Raw genomic sequence first — 18,298 nt, 5'->3', positions numbered from 1 at the left:
CTGCAAAGCATCTACAACCATTGGTAAGGGATGATGTTGTCAGAAGAAGGCCACAGTTATGCAAGAAGTAAATCCAGGACCTTATGCTATGAAAACAGATGGCAGACAAATCTACAGATGGAACAGATGTGATCTGTTAAAGACTAAAAAGAAGTGAAAGACCTGAATCTATGCAATGCTTTGTCTGATTAAACTGCATTGTCCACAACAAATGACTGCAACACTGATTCGCACATAGACACGCAAACATCAAACTGTCATACATTCACACTTATAAGACACATTAAAAAACCTGATATAAATCTGTAAGAAACTGCTAAAAGTATAGCAATATGGAAATGTTAATGTCTTTTTAGTTTATTATTTGTATTAAATGTATAAAAAGTGCAAACATAAGCACTGAGTTTAAATGTTATACTAGTGCAAGTAAAGATGTGTTATAAAATAAAACTATAGCATAGTGGATGTGATGATATCCACTGATTGTGCCTGTCACTCTAGAAAGACACTGCATGGCACTGTGTTAATTGTTATGTGTTGGATAAGAGGCAATTAATGAAGAAGAAAAACAAATCTTGGTTGGTGTGTTAAGATTAATAAAGACAGACATTCTATGACATCACTGAGAGGTCATTTATTAAAATTACTGAACAAACTTTATTTTCTCAAAACTCAAGCATTTTGTTCCAACATTTATTCTTTTAACACAAGTCACTTTACAGATACTAGACTGTGCAACAGATAAGAAGAAAAAAAAAAAAAAAAAAACAACACAACTTGAATTCTTCTATTTGCTGTGTTGTGTGAACTGAGATTTAAAGTTTCACTTTAAATTCAATTATATGTATTTATCCAAGCTCTCTAAAGCATCCTGCTTAGAGTAGTTTTTCCATTCAGCTGGAATTTTACCCTGTCCCTCAAATGTTTTACTATATTTTTTTTCCAGATCTTTCTGGAATCTGCACACAAACCACTTCCAGTAGGGCAGTTCAGAGAGATCAGGAGTGATGTTCCATTTTGCATAATCTTCTCCTGCTGTTCTGTAATCTCTCCAGAGGACTTTTTGTGATTCATTGGGGAAAAAAAAGAGAGTGCTGCTTGCTACTGCTGATGTGCAGATATGGGCACACAGGTAATCTGTATTATTGTAATATATTCCGTTTAGTCCACTGACACGATGAAAGGAAACACTGTGATCTCCAGGATGATTTTCTATGGTGTTGGTGCAGATGGCTTTACAGAACGGACACTGAACCCAACAGCACTGACAGAAATGATCAATCAGAAGCTCACCTGGCCTGAACTTATAGTCCAGATTTACTGGAAAAGTATTTGTATTGAATCTATTGCTGATGTCAGACATTATAGCAGGAAGTTCTTGTCTTATCACATCTTCTAGAGAGCTGAAATCATAAAAATCATCATGTTTGACTCCACTTAGGTCTTTTTCAGAGATGATCAGGTCATCTGAGAGCCGCTGTGTGAAACTCTTCAACCACAAACCAACATCTCCACTCTTCTCTTGAACATGTTCAGTAGATTCATGAGCTGCTTTCATGATCTTCTGCTGCAGGAGTTCAATGTTCTCCTTCATCTTTGGTAAAACACTGACACTGAACTTATCAGTGATGTACTGAGTGACTTCATCTCTGATGAAACTCTTGAAGTGATCCGTAGGTTCATGAATGTAGTTCATGTATTTCTCAAAATCCTCCTCTTCTGCCAGTGTCTTCAGGATGTGTTTCTCCAGATTTGATCTGTTTCCATTCAGTGATTCACAGTTTGATCTCATTTCACTTGCCAGATCTCTGGCAGTCTTCTTGTAGACACTCTGCTCAATGGGCTCTTTAAGTTTCTGACAGATGATCTCTCCAAAAATGGCAGCTGAAGCAGCTCCTTGACAGTATTTCTGAAAAATACTGTAGTACTCTTCCCTTCTCCTCTTCAAATAGAGAACAGGATCATTTGCTTCTCTAAACAGTCTGTGTTGGTCAGCAATCATCTTGTTTGCTCTCTTAAAGATTGAAAGAACCAAAACCATGAAGAATTCATTCTTGAACACATATTTCACTGATCCTCCCTGATGTTCTTTTACTCTCTTATTGATGTAATCTATAAGTTGTTGAATGGTGCTGATGTTGTAGCCCATCTTTGAAATGTTAAATGACTGAATCATTCTGTCTGTTTGCTGAACAATGTGAGAGACTAATGATCTTAATTTGTCTTCATCCTCTGGAGACAAAGTCTGAGCATGTCCAAATGATGCATTTACTGTTTGGCTAGCATCCATTACAGCATCTGTAATTACTTTTTTTGTAGACCTTTTGATAATAACATATTCAGAAAACCTCAACACATTGAAAATACTGTCTTCAGTGCCCTCTTTCCTGTGGTCTAGAGGGAGATATCCCTGATGTACGTCACTGAGAAGCCTTTTTACATCCGTCAATATGTCAATGTGTTTAATTTGAGGAGTGTCTGTGATGATCTTCTTTACACACTGTTCCCAGTACAAATCAAACTCTTTCTTTAGAGTTTCTTTATCATTTGCTTTGTCTTTTAATTTTAAGGCAAGTTCTTTGCTCTTTTCATAGAGAGTGTTTTCATGATTGGTCCTCTGAGCATCAATCTTTTTCTTTAAGTCGCGCTGTTGAAGAATCTCATTTAATTTTCTCTTTGTTTCTCTTGCAATATTTTCCTGAACATCTTTGATTTTGATTTCAAATGATGCTTTCCAGTGAATCAGTATATCTTTGTCTTTGTCTTTGTCAAAGAACTCTGACATTGATTTTTCCACTTTTTCACTTGTCTTCTTCAGTTCTCTTTTAAGATCAGTTTCCTCAACCTCATGAATTGCTTCATTTTCTATTTTGTTGTGCAGTTTGTTCTCAGTCTCCATCATGGCACTGCGTAGACTCCAGGACCACTTGTTGTATTCGGTCTCCAGTTTCCTGTAGGCTGAAATCTCCAGAGAATTTCTGAAGCTGAAAACAAATCGTTCATTCAGTAAAGCCTCCCAAAGATCTTTAATACATATTTTTAAGTGGGACAGCATCATTTTATCTGATTTTCTTGCATGAGACATGATATTTTTTTTTAGTTCTTGAATATTCTCACAGTACTTTGGGTTTGGTGGTGCCATTGGTAAGTTTCCCTCCCAGAGATGAGCAAAATATTTTACATCACTCTGTGCATCAAATGCAATGACATCACTGAAAAATTCAGCATCATACACTTCCTCTTCAGCAGCAAGTTTTGTCATCTCATCCAGTTTCTCCTGTAGTCGTCTTCTTCCTTCTTTTGTTTTTTCTCCTGCTGTGACGTCTGAGACGTTCTGATGCACAAACACACAGCTGGGATTCAGTCTGACCTTCTTCATCCTCATGAAGGCCTGAACAACAATCTGAAGAACGTCCTGCATCTCAGCAGGATTTTCTCCAAAGATGTTGATCAAGGTCAGATTTGCAAGACCTACAACAAATGTGGCCAGTTCATTGTCATGATCTCTTGATGATTTCCCAGCCAGTTCTAGAGCATTTAAACCCTCAGTATCAACAACCAGAATGTAGTCAAAGTTCAGCTGTGTTCTCATCTCGTCTGAGACTCTGACCAGCTGCATGAAAGCTCCTCTGGTGCACCTGCCAGCACTAACGGCAAACTGGAGTCCAAACATGGCGTTCAGCATGGTGGATTTCCCAGAGCTCTGAATTCCTAAAACTGACAGCACAAAGACTCTCTGGTCTCCCAGTTTCTGGATGAGTTCATCTAGAACAGCAGAGATCCAGATCAGAGGAACATGAGCAGCATCTCCATCCATCAGCTCCAGTGGAAATCCAGAGATCATCATCTCTGCTGCAAGACTCGGGAGAGAAGAGAAGTGAACCTGCAGGTCTTTCTTGTTCTTCTTCACTGATGAACATGATTCATAGATCTGACCGATCTCCCTCATGATGTGCTCCAAACCCAAGGCTGCAGCTTGAAGTTCCTCAGATATTCTATCCAGTTCAGTTTGCTCAGTTATCAGTTGCTCAGATTTATCATAATTCTCTTTCAGTCTTACAACCGTTGACCACTTTTTGTCATATTTGTTATGTATAGCAGAAAGGTCCGCAGAGATATATTCATCCAGGAGGATTTCAAACCATTTCAGAAAATATATTTTTTTATTTGCAGTATCTGATTGAATTTCATTAATAAAAAATGTCATGAACTTGCTGGTGTCAGATTCATGCTGCTGTTGGCGGATTTTCTTAATTTCTGTTTGTTTTCTACTTATGTCCATTTCTGTCTCATCTCCTCGAAGTCGATGTAGTTCTTTGTTTTTCTTACTCCACTGACGCCACAGTTTCCCCTGATGAGGCAGAAATGAGTCTTTGATTTCTCTCAGACTTTTCTTTTCCAGTAAACTCATCAATTGTTTTGCTGCTTCTCTTCCTCTCCTGCAATCATCGTCATCTTCCTCATCTACTCTGATGTCTGAATGTTTGGTCACATCTTCAAGTCTGAAAGTGGAAGATGATTGTGAAAGACAATCTGTTATGGCTCTTCTGAGTTCTTCAGATACATCTGCCTGATTTCTGTCTTTCAATCCAATTTTGATTTTACCTTCTCTCATTTCATTTATTTCAGATTCATCTTCTGTAAAAAGGAAAATGAGTGGTATTCTGTCTTTGTACAGGTTTTGAATCTTTGCTGCATGTCCGTCGTTCCTGTCCAGTCGTGGTAGAAGAACAACATTGACTGAGGCCATTTCAGTGAGAATCTGCAGCTGTTTCTCATGGTCTCCTGCATCACCGTGTAGATTACAGAAGGCAACACAGTCAGTGAATTTATCATCATTTGTTCCAGAGGGACAGAACCAGGCGATCTCCACCACTCCATCCATCAGGACTCTGGTTCTGCTGCTGCCTGGGCAGTTCCTGTGGAAGAACGTGTTGTGTTTCTCATTGATCAGACTGTTCATCAGCTGAGACTTGGATGAAGACAAAGATCCAAACCTGAAGAAAAACACCATTGGAGTTTGTGCCTTGTAGATCGGCTGGGATTGACTGATGGTCTCATTGTTAGTATTTCTCTTCTTCCAGCTCTTGTTGATTTGTCTGAATGTCCAGAGAGGAAACTCAATCTGCTGTGTGAATGGATCAGGAACAAGCAGAGGGAGAGCGTACTGACACTGGGACAGTTTAGTCACCATTAGCTGCTTCAGGAAACCATCAGCACAATGAAACACAGCCATCTGAACATCCATCGGGTGGATTCGCTCAGATTGGATTGTTCCTCTGTTTGACAAAGATGTATCTTTTAAAATATCATCAAAAACATCACTCTGATCTTTAGATTCATTGTGTCTTTGTTGTGCATGATGCTGTTTATTGGCCTTAACATTAATGTATCTTGCTCTGTAGTTCATCATCAGTAGTTTTTGTATAAAAGTCTGAATCACCTCCTCCTTATCACAAGATTCTTGTGAATGTAGTGACTGTGCAGTCAACTGAAGAACATCTGTAGTTCTCGGTTTATTGTGGTGCCTTACTTCAAGATGAAGTCTGTGTAAAAGAAGACCCATTTTTTCAGTCTCTTGTTGTAGGGATTCATCTGTTCCGACTTCTGTTAGCAAGTCCTTGTTTATTCCCTGTTAAATAAATCAAAATTTACAATCATTCAAATCTGACCATTCTTAGATTTTATGAAAATGACACTGAACTTTGAAACTAGTTCTGTTTGCTTTCCTCTTAAAGATCGGTTCCAGATGTGTTAATTAAAGTAGTCTCATGAGTCATTGATTTTTGTGTATGTACTGATTCCCTTTCACTCATTCCTTGTCATGTGTTGAACAGAGATGTCATGGTTTTAAAGTTAAAGTTTAAAGTTCAAATTATAAAAAGATAAGAAAGAGGTGGTTCTTTAAAGAAACTTTGACTGAATGGTTCTTTGTGGAACCAAAAATGGTTCTTCATATGTCATCGCTTGAAGAACCTTTTGATGGACCTTTATTTTTAAGAGTGTACTGAAATGAATCATGTCTCTTGTAATCGCTCAATCAGTGTTACAAACACAACTTGAAAACAATAATGTCACGTAAGGTAAAATTTTCCTCAAAAAAGCCATTCAGTGTCTATAATCTCATTAGTCAGCTAGGAAAATAACTCCAGATAGGAGCATTTTGCTAAATATATGTACTGTTACATATTCATTTTATTATTTCTTAACCAGTTTGACTGATTATTTAAAATTTGTCATGAAAACAAGTTTTTATTACAGCTTCCTTGTCATGTTCAGACAATAAAAAGTAGTGTAAAACCACATTTAATCAGAACTGATATGAATTTTTAGCCATATTGTATGATATGCAAATGAGTGTAAACTCTGAATGAAATGAGCACAGCATGATCACAAACTAAAGAGTCACATTGCGGGGGGCGTGGTTATGACTCCGAACTAGGTGCACGCTTTTCCGTGAGCTCTTGGCGTTGTTCGTTTAAAATCCTGAATACCATCCTCTTTATTCACCGACGCGATTTTATTTAGTTTTATTAACTCTTTGTTGTGATATAAGAATCAAGATGCCGTCAAAATAACGCAAAGATAAGCCAAAACTGGACTCCAGTCATGGAGCATGATGCTGAAGAGGATGCTTGTTGCACTAGCTCATCAGATACCGTATACAATACCGAACTTTCAAGATAAAGTTCGAGTGATGCGTGCTGCCAGGCCTAAAGGCAGAATTATGTATGGTGAACAAGAGGTCAAGTTTTTCCCAGATTTATCTGTGGAGTTGCTTCAGGGAAGGGAATACAGAGTGCAGCTAAAGCATAAAGGACTTAAAGGGAAGTTTGTCAGTTCCCTTTCGAAAGGGAACTCCACGCTGCGTCCTCTAGAGGGCGCTATGGGAACGCTGTCAGCGTTGCCAGTGCCTGAAGCATGAATGAAAAAATGACAATGAACTTGACATTGGCAGGCGGAAGCCTATGACATAAGTTAATGAGCGACTGCGGATATAAAAGGGCACTTGTAGAATGCATCACACTCTTTTTTGTCTTCAAGCCTTGTGTACTAAGCATGTGCGTTTGACTCACGAGGGAGTAGGAAGTGCTCACTGTTGCATTCGCGGAACTAATAGAGCAGAGGTCTGTACTCGAGTTTTTGCCAGCGTTTGCACGAGCGCGTTCGCTTCTCGGTGGAGTTGAACAAGCTTAATGTGATGCATTCACGGCGATTTCTGTTCTCGCCTGATTCTTGAGGGAATTAAGTGTTTGATCAGAATGTACAGCTCTCAGGGGAGATAGCCACGCTGCGAGAGGTGATTGCATTGAGAATGCCTGATTCTTTTGAAAATTTAGCGCCTCTCCCCCGCGTTTCGGGTCTCGCGGCTGCCGAGGCAGTTAATCAGGCCGATCACGGGTATTTTAGGCGGGGCATGGAAGGAATCTGACGTGGAATGCTTTTTTCTTCCAGAATTCCTTTTGTATAGATTTTTAGAATAGGAACGGTGTATAATGTGGTGAAGGAGGCTCCTGACTGAAAAAAAAAAAGGCAAGTTTTTTTTTTTTTTTGAGTTGTTAGGCTCTTGTTTGAGCCTCCTCTGAGCCTCCTCATCTTCTCAGCCCAGGTGTGAGGCTCTCTGTGAGCCTCCCTGATCAGCGGTTCTTGACGGGGCTAGGCTGAGATTCACAGTTCCTGGTTCTCTCAACGGAGCTCTGTGGAGCCGCTTAGACAGAACTAGTATGTAGGCTCTATGTGAGCCTCACTAACTGCGTCTAGCATTGAGTAGTCAGGTCCTCTCTCGTTTAGAGAAACATTACGTTGAGACCTACACTCTTAAGAGCTCCTCAACTAGGTGGTTGTTGGTAGGCTTCCTCTCGTTTAAGAGTGTTATCCTGCTGAAGCCTCCGCTCTCCATAGCTCCGCTTAGAAAGCACTATTGGTTTGTAGGCTACTTTTTTGTGAGCCTAACTAACTGTCTTTAGCTCTGAGTGTTGTCAGGCCTCCTCTCGCTCCTGAGGGTCGTCATGCTGAGGCCTCCACTCTTAAGAGCTTCTCTAAGAGGGTTGAGTGTTAGGCTTCCTCTCATTTAAGAGAGTCATCCTGCTGAAGCCTTCGCTCTTTAGAGCTCCGTCAGGGGCAGTGATATGAGTTTGTAGGCTCTTTTTTGAGCCTCACTTACTGCCTCTGGCACTGAGTGTAGCTAGTTTAAGAGAGTCATCCTGCTGAAGCCTTCGCTCTTTAGAGCTCCGTCAGGGGCAGTGATATGAGTTTGTAGGCTCTTTTTGAGCCTCGCTTACTGCCTCTGGCGCTGAGTGTAGCCAGGTCTCCTCTCGCTTTAAAGAGTCGTTATGCTGAGGCCTCCACTCTTAAGAGCTCCCCTGCCAGGGTTGAGCGTTATGGGTTTCCTCTCGTATTAGAGAGTCATTCTGCTGAATCCTCCGCTCCCCAGAGCTCCGCCTAGGCAGTATAGGGGTGTAGGCTCTTCTACTGAGCCTCACTAACTGCCTTTGACGCTGAGTGTGGCTAGGTCTCCTCTCGTTTAGAGAGTCGTTATGCTGAGGCCTTCACTCTTAAGAGCTCAAACTAGAATTGACTGTGTAGGTTTCCTCTCATTTAAGAGAGTCATTCTGCTGAAGCCTCCACTCTCCATAGCGCCGCTTGGACAGTAATATTGGTTGGTAGGCTCCTCTTCTTTGGGGAGCCTCGCTAACTGTCTCTAGCGCTGATTGTAGTCAGGTCTCCTCTCGTTTTAGAGAGTCGTCATGCTGAGGCCTCCACTCTTAAGAGCTTCTCTAAGATGGTTGAGTGTTAGGTTTCCTCTCGTTTAAGAGAGTCATCCTGCTGAAGCCTTCGCTCTTTAGAGCTCCGTCAGGGGCAGTGATATGAGTTTGTAGGTTCTTTTTTGAGCCTCACTTACTGCCTCTGGCGCTGAGTGTAGCCAGGTCTCCTCTCGCTTTAGAGAGTCGTTATGTTGAGGCCTCCACTCTTAAGAGCTCCCCTGCCAGGGTTGAGCGTTATGGATTTCCTCTCGTTTTAGAGAGTCATTCTGCTGAATCCTCCACTCCCCAGAGCTCCGCCTAGGCAGTAGAGGGGTGTAGGCTCTTCTACTGAGCCTCACTAACTGCCTTGACGCTGAGTGTGGCTAGGTCTCCTCTAGCTTTAGAGAGTCGTCATGCTGAGGCCTCCACTCTTAAGAGCTTCTCTGAGAGGGTTGAGCGTTAGGCTTCCTCTCGTTTAAGAGAGTCATCCTGCTGAAGCCTTCGCTCTTCAGAGCTCCGCCTAGGCAGTAGAGAACTCACTACTGCCTTTGAGGTTGAGTGTGGCTAGGCTGAGGCGGTCCACTCTTAAGAGCTCCCCTACCAGGATTGAGCATGGTAGGTTTCCTCTCATGTAGAGAGTCATTCTGCTGGAGTCTACGCTCTCCTTAGCTCCCCTTGGACTGTAATATTGGTAGGTAGGCTCTTCTTTTCTGAGCCTCGCCAACTGTCTTTAGCGTTGAGTGTTGTCAGGCCTCCTCTCACTCTAGAGAGTTGTCATGCTCAGGCCTCCACTCTTAAGAGCTTCTCTAAGAGGGTTGAGCATGGTAGGCTTCCTCTCATTTTCAGAGTCATTCTGCTGGAGCCGCCACTCCCCAGAGCTCTGCTAAAACAGTACTATTGGTATGTAGGCTCCTTTTTCTGTGAGCCTCGCTGACTGTCTTTAGCACTGAGTGTTGGCAGGCTGTTATGCCGAGGCCTCCACTCTTAAGAGCTCCCCTGCAGGGTTGAGCGTCGTAGCTTTCCTCTCGTTTTAGAGAGTCATCTTGCTGAAGCCTCCGCTCCCCAGAGCTCCGCCTAGGCAGTAGTCACTACCTGCCGCTGCCGTGGAGTGTAGCTGGGTCTCCTCTCGCTTTAGAGATTCGTAAATACTGAGACCTCCACTCTTAGAGCTCCAGACTTGGACGGTGAGCTAGTCTATGATGATTGAGCGTGAGCCTGCACGTAAAGCCTAGCGTTTCGCTAGTAGGGATGCTGTTCCTGAAGTCCTGACTTGGGGAAATGGTTACCTAGGCACTTTTCCCTCAGCATGGCGGTGTTGGTATACCGTTCCCATATCGCCCTCTAGAGGACGCAGCGTGGAGTTCCCTTTCGAAAGGGAACGGTATGTATTGGTATGTAGGCTTCTTTTTCTGTGAGCCTCGCTGACTGTCTTTAGCACTGAGTGTTGTCAGGCTGTTATGCCGAGGCCTCCACTCTTAAGAGCTCCCCTGCAGGGTTGAGCGTCGTAGCTTTCCTCTCATTTTAGAGTCATCTTGCTGAAGCCTCCGCTCCCCAGAGCTCCGCCTAGGCAGTAGTCACTACCTGCCGCTGCCGTGGAGTGTAGCTGGGTCTCCTCTCGCTTTAGAGATTTGTAAATACTGAGACCTCCACTCTTAGAGCTCCAGACCTTGGACGGTGAGTTAGTCTATGATGATTGAGCGTGAGCCTGCACGTAAAGCCTAGCGTTTCGCTAGTAGGGATGCTGTTCCTAAAGTCCTGACTTGGGGAAATGGTTACCTAGGCACTTTTCCCTCAGCATGGCGGTGTTGGTGTACCGTTCCCATATCGCCCTCTAGAGGACGCAGCGTGGAGTTCCCTTTCAAAAGGGAACGTCTCAGGATACGCATGTAACCATGGTTCCCTGAGAATAGGGAACGAGATGCTGCGTCTCTTTGCCATGCTTCGGAATCATGCCGTGTCTCCTCAGACAAAAAAAGAGGGTGATGCGTTCTACAAGTGCCCTTTTATATCCGCAGTCGCTCATTAGCTTACGTCATAGGCTTCCGCCTGCCAATGTCAAGTTCATTGTCATTTTTTCATTCATGCTTCAGGCACTGGCAATGCTGACAGCGTTCCCATAGCGCCCTCTAGAGGACGCAACGTCTCGTTCCCTATTCTCAGGGAACCATTCTAGTTAACTGTGAAACAAGTGCTTTCCCTGTTTAAAAATGCCCAGCCAAAATGATTGTTTTTCACTTTTGATATGTAGATGTCTTGTTTTTTGCTGGGAATAATGTGGTTATTCTATAATTTTTTTTACGCAATGACAGTAGCCAATGCGGTAGTGGATAAGAGAATTAGACGCATTGTAAATGTCTATTTTCTTTTAAGAGTTCAACTATATAATTTGAAAGAACTTTCTGGGGTTAATGTTCATAAATTCACAGAATGATGGCAAGAGTTTCACACAATTGATGTATTTAGCTAATCGCTTAGTTTTCTTTAACTGCTCCCTTTTTTATATTGGATCAGAGTTGGGACATAACTGTATCCCAAGGTGTTAAAGTGGGTAGGGCAAAGGGGTCAGGCTGTTTTGTTTGGGTGAACAGCTAAGTTAACTTGTTCATGACAGGTTTTTTTTTTATTTTGGTCTTGTTTTTTTAATAATTACACCTTAATCGGGCAGATATTTTGGTTAACTACCACATCAAAACATTATTTGATAAACACATGTATATAAAGATGTACAATCTATCCCAATTTAAAGAAAATCTCACAAAATAAGCTAAAGTTCATCTCTTGGAATGTTAGGGGGATGATCAGAATGGTTAAGCTTAAACAAGTTATGACAAGGATTAAACAACTGGAATCTTCCACAGTATTTTTACAGGAGACTCATTTACTCAAAGAAGAGCTATCGAAGGTGCAAAGAAGATGGCCAGGTCAAGTCTTGGCTTCATGTTATTCTTCTCATTCCAGAGGGGTTATGGTGTTGATCCATTAGTCTGCACCCTTTTTTAGTAAATAATAGTATTACAGACAAGGGCGGTAGATATTTGATAGTACAGGCAACCTATATGAGTAAAGTTGTTAATCTGGTTAATATTTATGGGCCAAATGAGGATAACCCAACATTTTTTGAAAATCTTTTTCATGCTTCTATTCTCTCATCCAGGTATAGTTATAATAGCAGGTGACTTTAACTGCACTCTGGACCGGCTGCTTGACTGCTCTTCGGCACTGGATATCTCTCACTCTCAAACCAGGAAAAAAGTAAACAGTTTATGAAAGATATAAATTTATGAGACCCTTGGAGAACATTAAATCCATCAAAAAAGGAATATTCTTTTTTTCATAATTGTCTAAAACCTCTTCACGGATAGATTATTTCTTAATTCCAAGTTCTTTCCTTGCGAATATAGACAGCTGTATATATGATAGTGCTGTTTTATCAGATCATTCTCCCACTTCATTATTTTATATGGATTCAAAATTAACAAAAGGTTCACCTTGATGGCACCTGCACCCTAATTGGCTTCAGAACCCTGACTTCATTAAATTTGTTGGTGAACAAATAGACTTGTACTCCGCAACAAATACTGATCAGACTTCTGCGACTATTCAATGGGAAGCCTTTAAGGCATATATTAGGGGCCAAATGATTGGCTATACTAGCTCTAAATTTAATCAGTTTTAACAAAAGATGATTAATTTGAATACTGAAATCAGAGATTTAGAATTTTTTTGAAATATAGATAAATCCAAACAACTTAAAAATTATTAGCCCTTAAAGTGGAGTATGAGGAACTTTCCACATTAAAAGCTGAAAATAGTATATTAAGATTGAAGCAAACTTATGATGATCACGGCGATAAACACTGCAGAGGTGCTTTCTCTTAACACCACAAAAACAGTTAACCTATCAAAATAAACCACGTAAAATATATAATAAAGGTGTATCAATGCACATTTCCCGCCAGTCCACATCCAGACTTATTTCACGTCTAGAGATGAAGGATCGGATGATGATGTTACTAAAGAGGAGAAGTCCGATGACAGTCTGTTATATGCACAGGTGCGCTGCGCTCGCTTTTCTAAATGTAAACTATAAGCTACATTATTCGTGCTATCTAAACATACAAGGGGTGATCAAAAGTTCAGAGATCACGCCCATAATGATGAACAACGGAAACTGTCCTCTTTAGGGTAACGTTAGTCAGTTTGTGTAATGATGCAGTGGTGGCATCCTAACCACCCAGGAACAGCAAAGTGATAAGATGTTCTTTACTCATAAATTGGAAATAAAGTCATTGTCCATCCATAATCCGTTTCTTTCTTTGTTCATTTAATGAAAGAAATACAGCTTAGAATAAATACGTGGATTCATGGTTCAATGGATCTTAGGATATGGTAAGAACCATGTATTCCCGCCACCTGTTGCCCTCCCCACACACACAACCATGAGGGTTTAAATATCATATGACATACACTAACTCCTCCCCTTCCACACCTCCATCTAGTGGTTTAACATTACATTTGGCTCCTACAGATGCAGCATAGCGCTCCTGATAGACAGACAGCAATCATTAAGTAGACGTGAAAGTGAAACCCGTCTCAGTTTAAGTTTTTTACCCCAAAATTCCATTCTGGAAAACCATAGCTTTCAGCCAACTTCAGACTTTTGTTACGTTCAAGCTATGGACAAAATGAACCCAGTTTTGGAAAGGGCTTGAAAATAGCTTTCATATGGTATCAAAAACCTTAAAAAGTAAAAAATAAAAAATTCACAATGTGTTGGGTTTTCCTAGATCGCATCATCATCTGTAGAACCTGGCATGTTTGTATATTAATTAGACACCATTTTTAAGGCACTGATATATACAGCAATGTTCTTTTTCGTTTTTTTGCTGAGGGGTGAATACATATTCAAAAATAACAAAAACAAAAACACGCCTTCCATCACTTCAAATGTGATGTTGATGAACCAAGTGAAGAAATGAGTGACAAGAGTCCCAGAGCACACCCCCCATTAATCATCATGGACCAATGGTAGCTTGAAGGAAGTTTTCCGGAAAATTCGTTAGTTTATTTTGGTAGCTGAAAACTAATTTTTCCTGAAAACGTCAGGCTAGCTGGTAAGCACCTTCAAACAACCATCAATATTTTGACCATCATCTACCAATATTTTGTCCATGTTCATCTTTTTATATTCAGACCTATGAAGGATATTGAGCCCGGTAACACATTTACCATTAAACTACAATAAATAAATAAATAAATGCAGTGCAGTAAGTTTATTATAACAGCCAATACTTCAAATGTGCACTCACCCTATGTTTTAATCCAGCCTTTGATGTTGTAGCATCTTCCTTTCTTTCTTTATTGACTGTGGGCTCATCTTCTTAAAGGAAGCAGAAAAAAGCATGTAATTTAAAAAAAGGTATTTAAACAGTTTAGATAATGAATATTGTACTAAATAGTATTACTATTTGACTTAACACTCAAGAAGTTAAGTTGGAACACTGTGTGCACCTGCCTCTCACTTCAAATGTGAAATGTTCTCCTACAAAGTAACTTTTAAAGGGTAACTAAACCCTAAACCAACTTTTTTTAGTTAATGATCTGTAGGAATGGGGCTTTATTAGTGCTGTTCATTGATTCAAGTAACTTTTTTGACATTTGAGTATAAAGTGTTTTAATTCTACAATATATGGTGTAAAAACGTCTGAGTGCTGCCCTCTTCAGGTTGAACGGTGGCTACTGCAGTTGATTTTTCCTATTGGATGTTTGCGGTGGTACGTGATGTAAGCGGTGGCAGGTGACGTAAGCAGTTTCCAGCTCACCACGCCCTTGGCAGTATAAAACCATCTTGTTCCGTCAAATCACTGTTGCGAGTCAGATGCTGATCGCAGTGCGGGAGTTAAGACCGCAGTTTGAGCCAGCATGAACGCTCTGTTGCAAAGCTACTTGTGTCACTACAGTCACTCTCCATTTTAGCGACTCTGACAGCAGCTGTCAATTAATCCGTCACTGCGGGTCTCAGGTTCACGCCCCACCCGCTTAGCCCCGCCCTCGGTTCGTCCCCTGTATCTCTGCTGTGCTCTGGCCACTTTTCAGAATTTTTCAAATATTTCCAGTGGGTGGAGTCAGGCTCTGACCAGGGGTTTAGTTACACTTTAAGTTTTAAGAGTAATACTTTGATTCAACCTGTAAATTGATATTCTGTAGGTTTTTGCAGATCTATGTGTACAAGTAGGCCTATATTTGATCCTACAACTGTATGGAAATTGAAAACACCATACAAGAAACAAAATGTGAACATCACGGAAGCTAAATCTGTTTTCTTGCTCACCATTTTCACATAGAGGGTTTTGTTGAGCTTCTGTCTCTCTTAACATGGTGTTGAACATCTCTCCAGTGTAGCACTGCTCTTGATTCATATTAAACAGTTGCTTAATCTTATTTATCAATTCACTCATCTCTGATGGGCTGTTCATCATCTTGTTACAGGTGTGATATCTACCTCCACATTTCTCCAGCAACTGCTCCATAACAGGGTTGTTCTGTAGATAATCTTTTATAGTATCACACTCTTCTTTTGTCTCGTATGTGAAGAGAATCACCACAAACTGAAGAACTTTGTCACCAAACACTCTCTGTAGCCATTCAAGAGCCATCTTATCAGCATCTGTTAACTGACCCAGCCGCACAATAAAAATGAAGGCATGGATTTTATTTTCATTTACTACTTGACCAATGACATTATTAACAGAGTCCAGGTAAAGTTCAGCCTCATGTAAGCCAGTCATATTGATCACAGATACATAAAGTTCTGCTATCTTCTTCTGTGCGGCAACGATCCTGGGTGTTTCTGCATTTTCAATATTTGGTTGTTTCTCTCCAAGTAGAATGTTTTCATGTCCAAAAAGAACAGCCCCAGAGTTTCCAGTTGAAACAATGGTCAGATTGGGAAATATGTTATCTTGACGAAACATCAAAGACATGTACTTAAACACAGTGCACCACAACATAAAAGCACATCTAATTCAGCATTGCAAAGAAAAAAAAAATCAGATTTTCTTACCCATGCTTTGGAGTGTTGAATCTGAGTCACTCAAGTTGCTTTCTCCATATCTATTTTGTTTAGACTGAATAAGCTTGTCTACCTCTAGATATGAATTGTGTTGAGTTAGGAAGATATCGTCTTTGCTGTTCTGCCATTCCATTACAGGAAGACAATCTTTCTCTACAGAAATGCCCATGGAAAGATTTGGATCCGTCATTGCATCACTGGAAAGAAACGCAGAGGTAATACACAACACAATGGTGATAGTATTCATTCATAAGTGGTTGATGGTGTAAATGAAGTAACTCACACTCAATCAGCCATGAGAAGACGGCAATACAACAGTTTGTCACCTACATTTACATTGGGTAGGAAGTGTCTATAGCCTGTTACTTTGTTTGTTTAGCTTGTAACTCACTTATTCATGATGCGTATAGTGTACTGTCTGTTTCAATAAATCTCTTATGCAAAATCCCTTATTTCATTAGCAAATGAAAAAAAAAGTTTTTGTGACAGACAAAGATTTAAAAGATTAGCAGTAAAATACAATATCTCTCAAATAAATCTACTCAAGTAAATCAAAAGGGCATTTCCTTTTATTATCATTTAATATTACACAATACAACATAAGAAAAAAAAAGAACCATCCAAATAAGTAACTCTGGAGATAGTTGCAGATGCAGTCTAACAGGATTTACAGCTTGAAGAAATAAAGGCTGTCTAATCTCCAATAATTCACTGATTCCTTTCCAAAATGTGGTCAGTTTTACATATAGCTCAAATGCTTTCTTAAAAGCTTTATTATTACTATTAATTTATTATTATTATTATTATTACTATTGTTATTACCGGATCGTTTGGATCATTTTTTTGGGATTATTTTTTCAGTGTTTGGGTAGTTTTGTGTGTGTGTGTGTGTGTGTGTGTGTGTGTGTGTGTGTGTGTGTGTGTGTGTGTGTGTGTGTGTGTGTGTGTGTGTGTGTTACCCTGCTCCTGGGTCAGTCATATTAACAACCCAATGTTTGAGTAGTTTTTGTGTTATTCAGATCCTGGGTCAGACGTAACCCAGCGGCTGAGTTATTTATTGAGTTATTGTGCCTTCTCTTCTGTAGAGAGCACTTCTAAGCGCCACCGAATTGATGCATTTCGTCGGTAAAATACAGATTTGTGTAGGCCTACATTTTATTTTATATATAAAGTCGTTACTGTGTTGTACATCGTTCAATTTGATGCAGAGCAACATACAGGCGCGCGGTGTTAATCCCCTAAACGAATGTCACTCACGTCGGTCTTATCGCGTAATGAAAAAGCCTGATGCTTTGCATACAATAAACGATTTTATTCATAAAGATACAGAATACAAATACTCTGTATGTCAAAATATTTCCTCAAAGATGTTTATTGTTCGTTTTTGGGTAAAGGCAGTCGCAGTATATTTCTGCGATAAGTAAAACGCAGTGCGGCGGACTTGTCCTTGAGCAATTCCCCACCGAACACGACTGCATCTCGGGCACGAGAATCAGCGCCGTTACGGTGGAAACAGAATTACAAAGAGTGGTCGATTACAAGTGATTTACTTCTGTTTAATGTTTCATTTTTACTTCTAATGTTTGTTAAACTAGTTGAAATAGGCAATATAGCCTACATAAAAACGATATAAACAATGCTGTAAATGATAAATAAAATAAAATAAAATAAAGGAAGTTATCATGCAAACCATGGTTGTGGAGTATTTTACTAAAGTTTAGATGATTTAAGTTAATCCTAAACATTATTTCATTGTATAAAGTAAAAAAAAATAATAATAATAAAAAAGATAGTAGGCTATTATAATAAAAATGAATCAACCCATTTGCAGTGTTAAATCAACCCATCATGATGGGTTAAATAAACAACCCAATTTGCTGGGTAATATGAACCTCAAATGTCCTATATTTACCCAGCCCTTGAGTTAAAAAGAACCAATTTTGGGTTGTTTTTAACCCAGTGTTTTTTGGAGTGAAGCTAATGCAAATTATCTTAGCAATTAAAACAAACCTGAGTGTGGACGTCTCTCTGTGTGTCATCTGTCCATTTCCTGAATGCCAAAATGCTATGAAAATTTTCTGTAGTACTTTATATAAACACCTGTAAAAAAAAAATAAAAAAAAAAATAAAAAAAATAAAAAAAAAACTCTGTTCCTTCAAATCACATGATACATCAGAAAGTGAAAGTGTTTTCCTTGACTGTCCTAAACTTGGTCTAATTCTTTCATAATTCCATGCCTTTTATTTCATGTCCAATTGGAAAGAGGATTTTTGTTTATGTGGCCCAGTTGGTTCTAAATGGAGAAAAGTCCTGAAAAATGTTGTAACGGTGACAGATCATGATTTTTACGTGAAAATGTTTTCTCACAAGTTTACACACAAATGTAGTCAATGAGATCCAGTGCCTTTCAACATAAAACCTTTACGTGACTTTAAAGTTGTTGAAAATTTAAGTTGTCAGCAACTTGTCTTCTTTTTTTGA

The 18,298-nt window shown here is 39.9% G+C and overlaps 1 protein-coding gene across 2 annotated transcripts; it reads right to left on the bottom strand.

Annotated features, from left to right (window-relative positions):
• Positions 1 to 270: 270 nt before the first annotated feature.
• Positions 271 to 18,005, bottom strand: LOC109061398 (interferon-induced very large GTPase 1-like). Of its 2 annotated transcripts, none has more exons than XM_042719401.1 (5): positions 17,827 to 18,005; positions 15,808 to 16,013; positions 15,076 to 15,705; positions 14,054 to 14,124; positions 271 to 5,632 (listed from the first exon to the last, which is right to left on the bottom strand). In XM_042719401.1, the coding sequence occupies exons 1-5, from the start codon at positions 17,853 to 17,855 to the stop codon at positions 839 to 841; spliced, it is 5,730 nt and encodes a 1,909-aa protein (XP_042575335.1). In that variant the 5' UTR covers positions 17,856 to 18,005; the 3' UTR covers positions 271 to 838. The 2 variants fall into 2 exon arrangements, with proteins under 2 accessions (XP_042575335.1, XP_042575336.1); XM_042719402.1 differs by having other exon boundaries at positions 14,054 to 14,121.
• Between the last annotated feature and the right edge of the window lie 293 nt (positions 18,006 to 18,298).

This window comes from Cyprinus carpio, chromosome B3 (assembly GCF_018340385.1).
Source record: "Cyprinus carpio isolate SPL01 chromosome B3, ASM1834038v1, whole genome shotgun sequence".
Taxonomy (NCBI): Eukaryota; Metazoa; Chordata; class Actinopteri; order Cypriniformes; family Cyprinidae; genus Cyprinus; species Cyprinus carpio.
The sequence above is the reverse complement of the archived record's forward strand: the minus strand, read 5'-3'. Positions and strand labels throughout refer to the sequence as shown.

Coding starts and splice junctions, on each gene's coding strand:
- LOC109061398 (XM_042719401.1), bottom strand. CDS start 17,855: ATGACACACAGAGAGACGTCCACACTCAG. Junction 15,706..15,807: donor TTCAACACTCCAAAGCATGG/GTAAGAAAATCT, acceptor TGTTTCGTCAAG/ATAACATATTTCCCAATCTG. Junction 5,633..14,053: donor AGGCTGGATTAAAACATAGG/GTGAGTGCACAT, acceptor TTTATTTAACAG/GGAATAAACAAGGACTTGCT.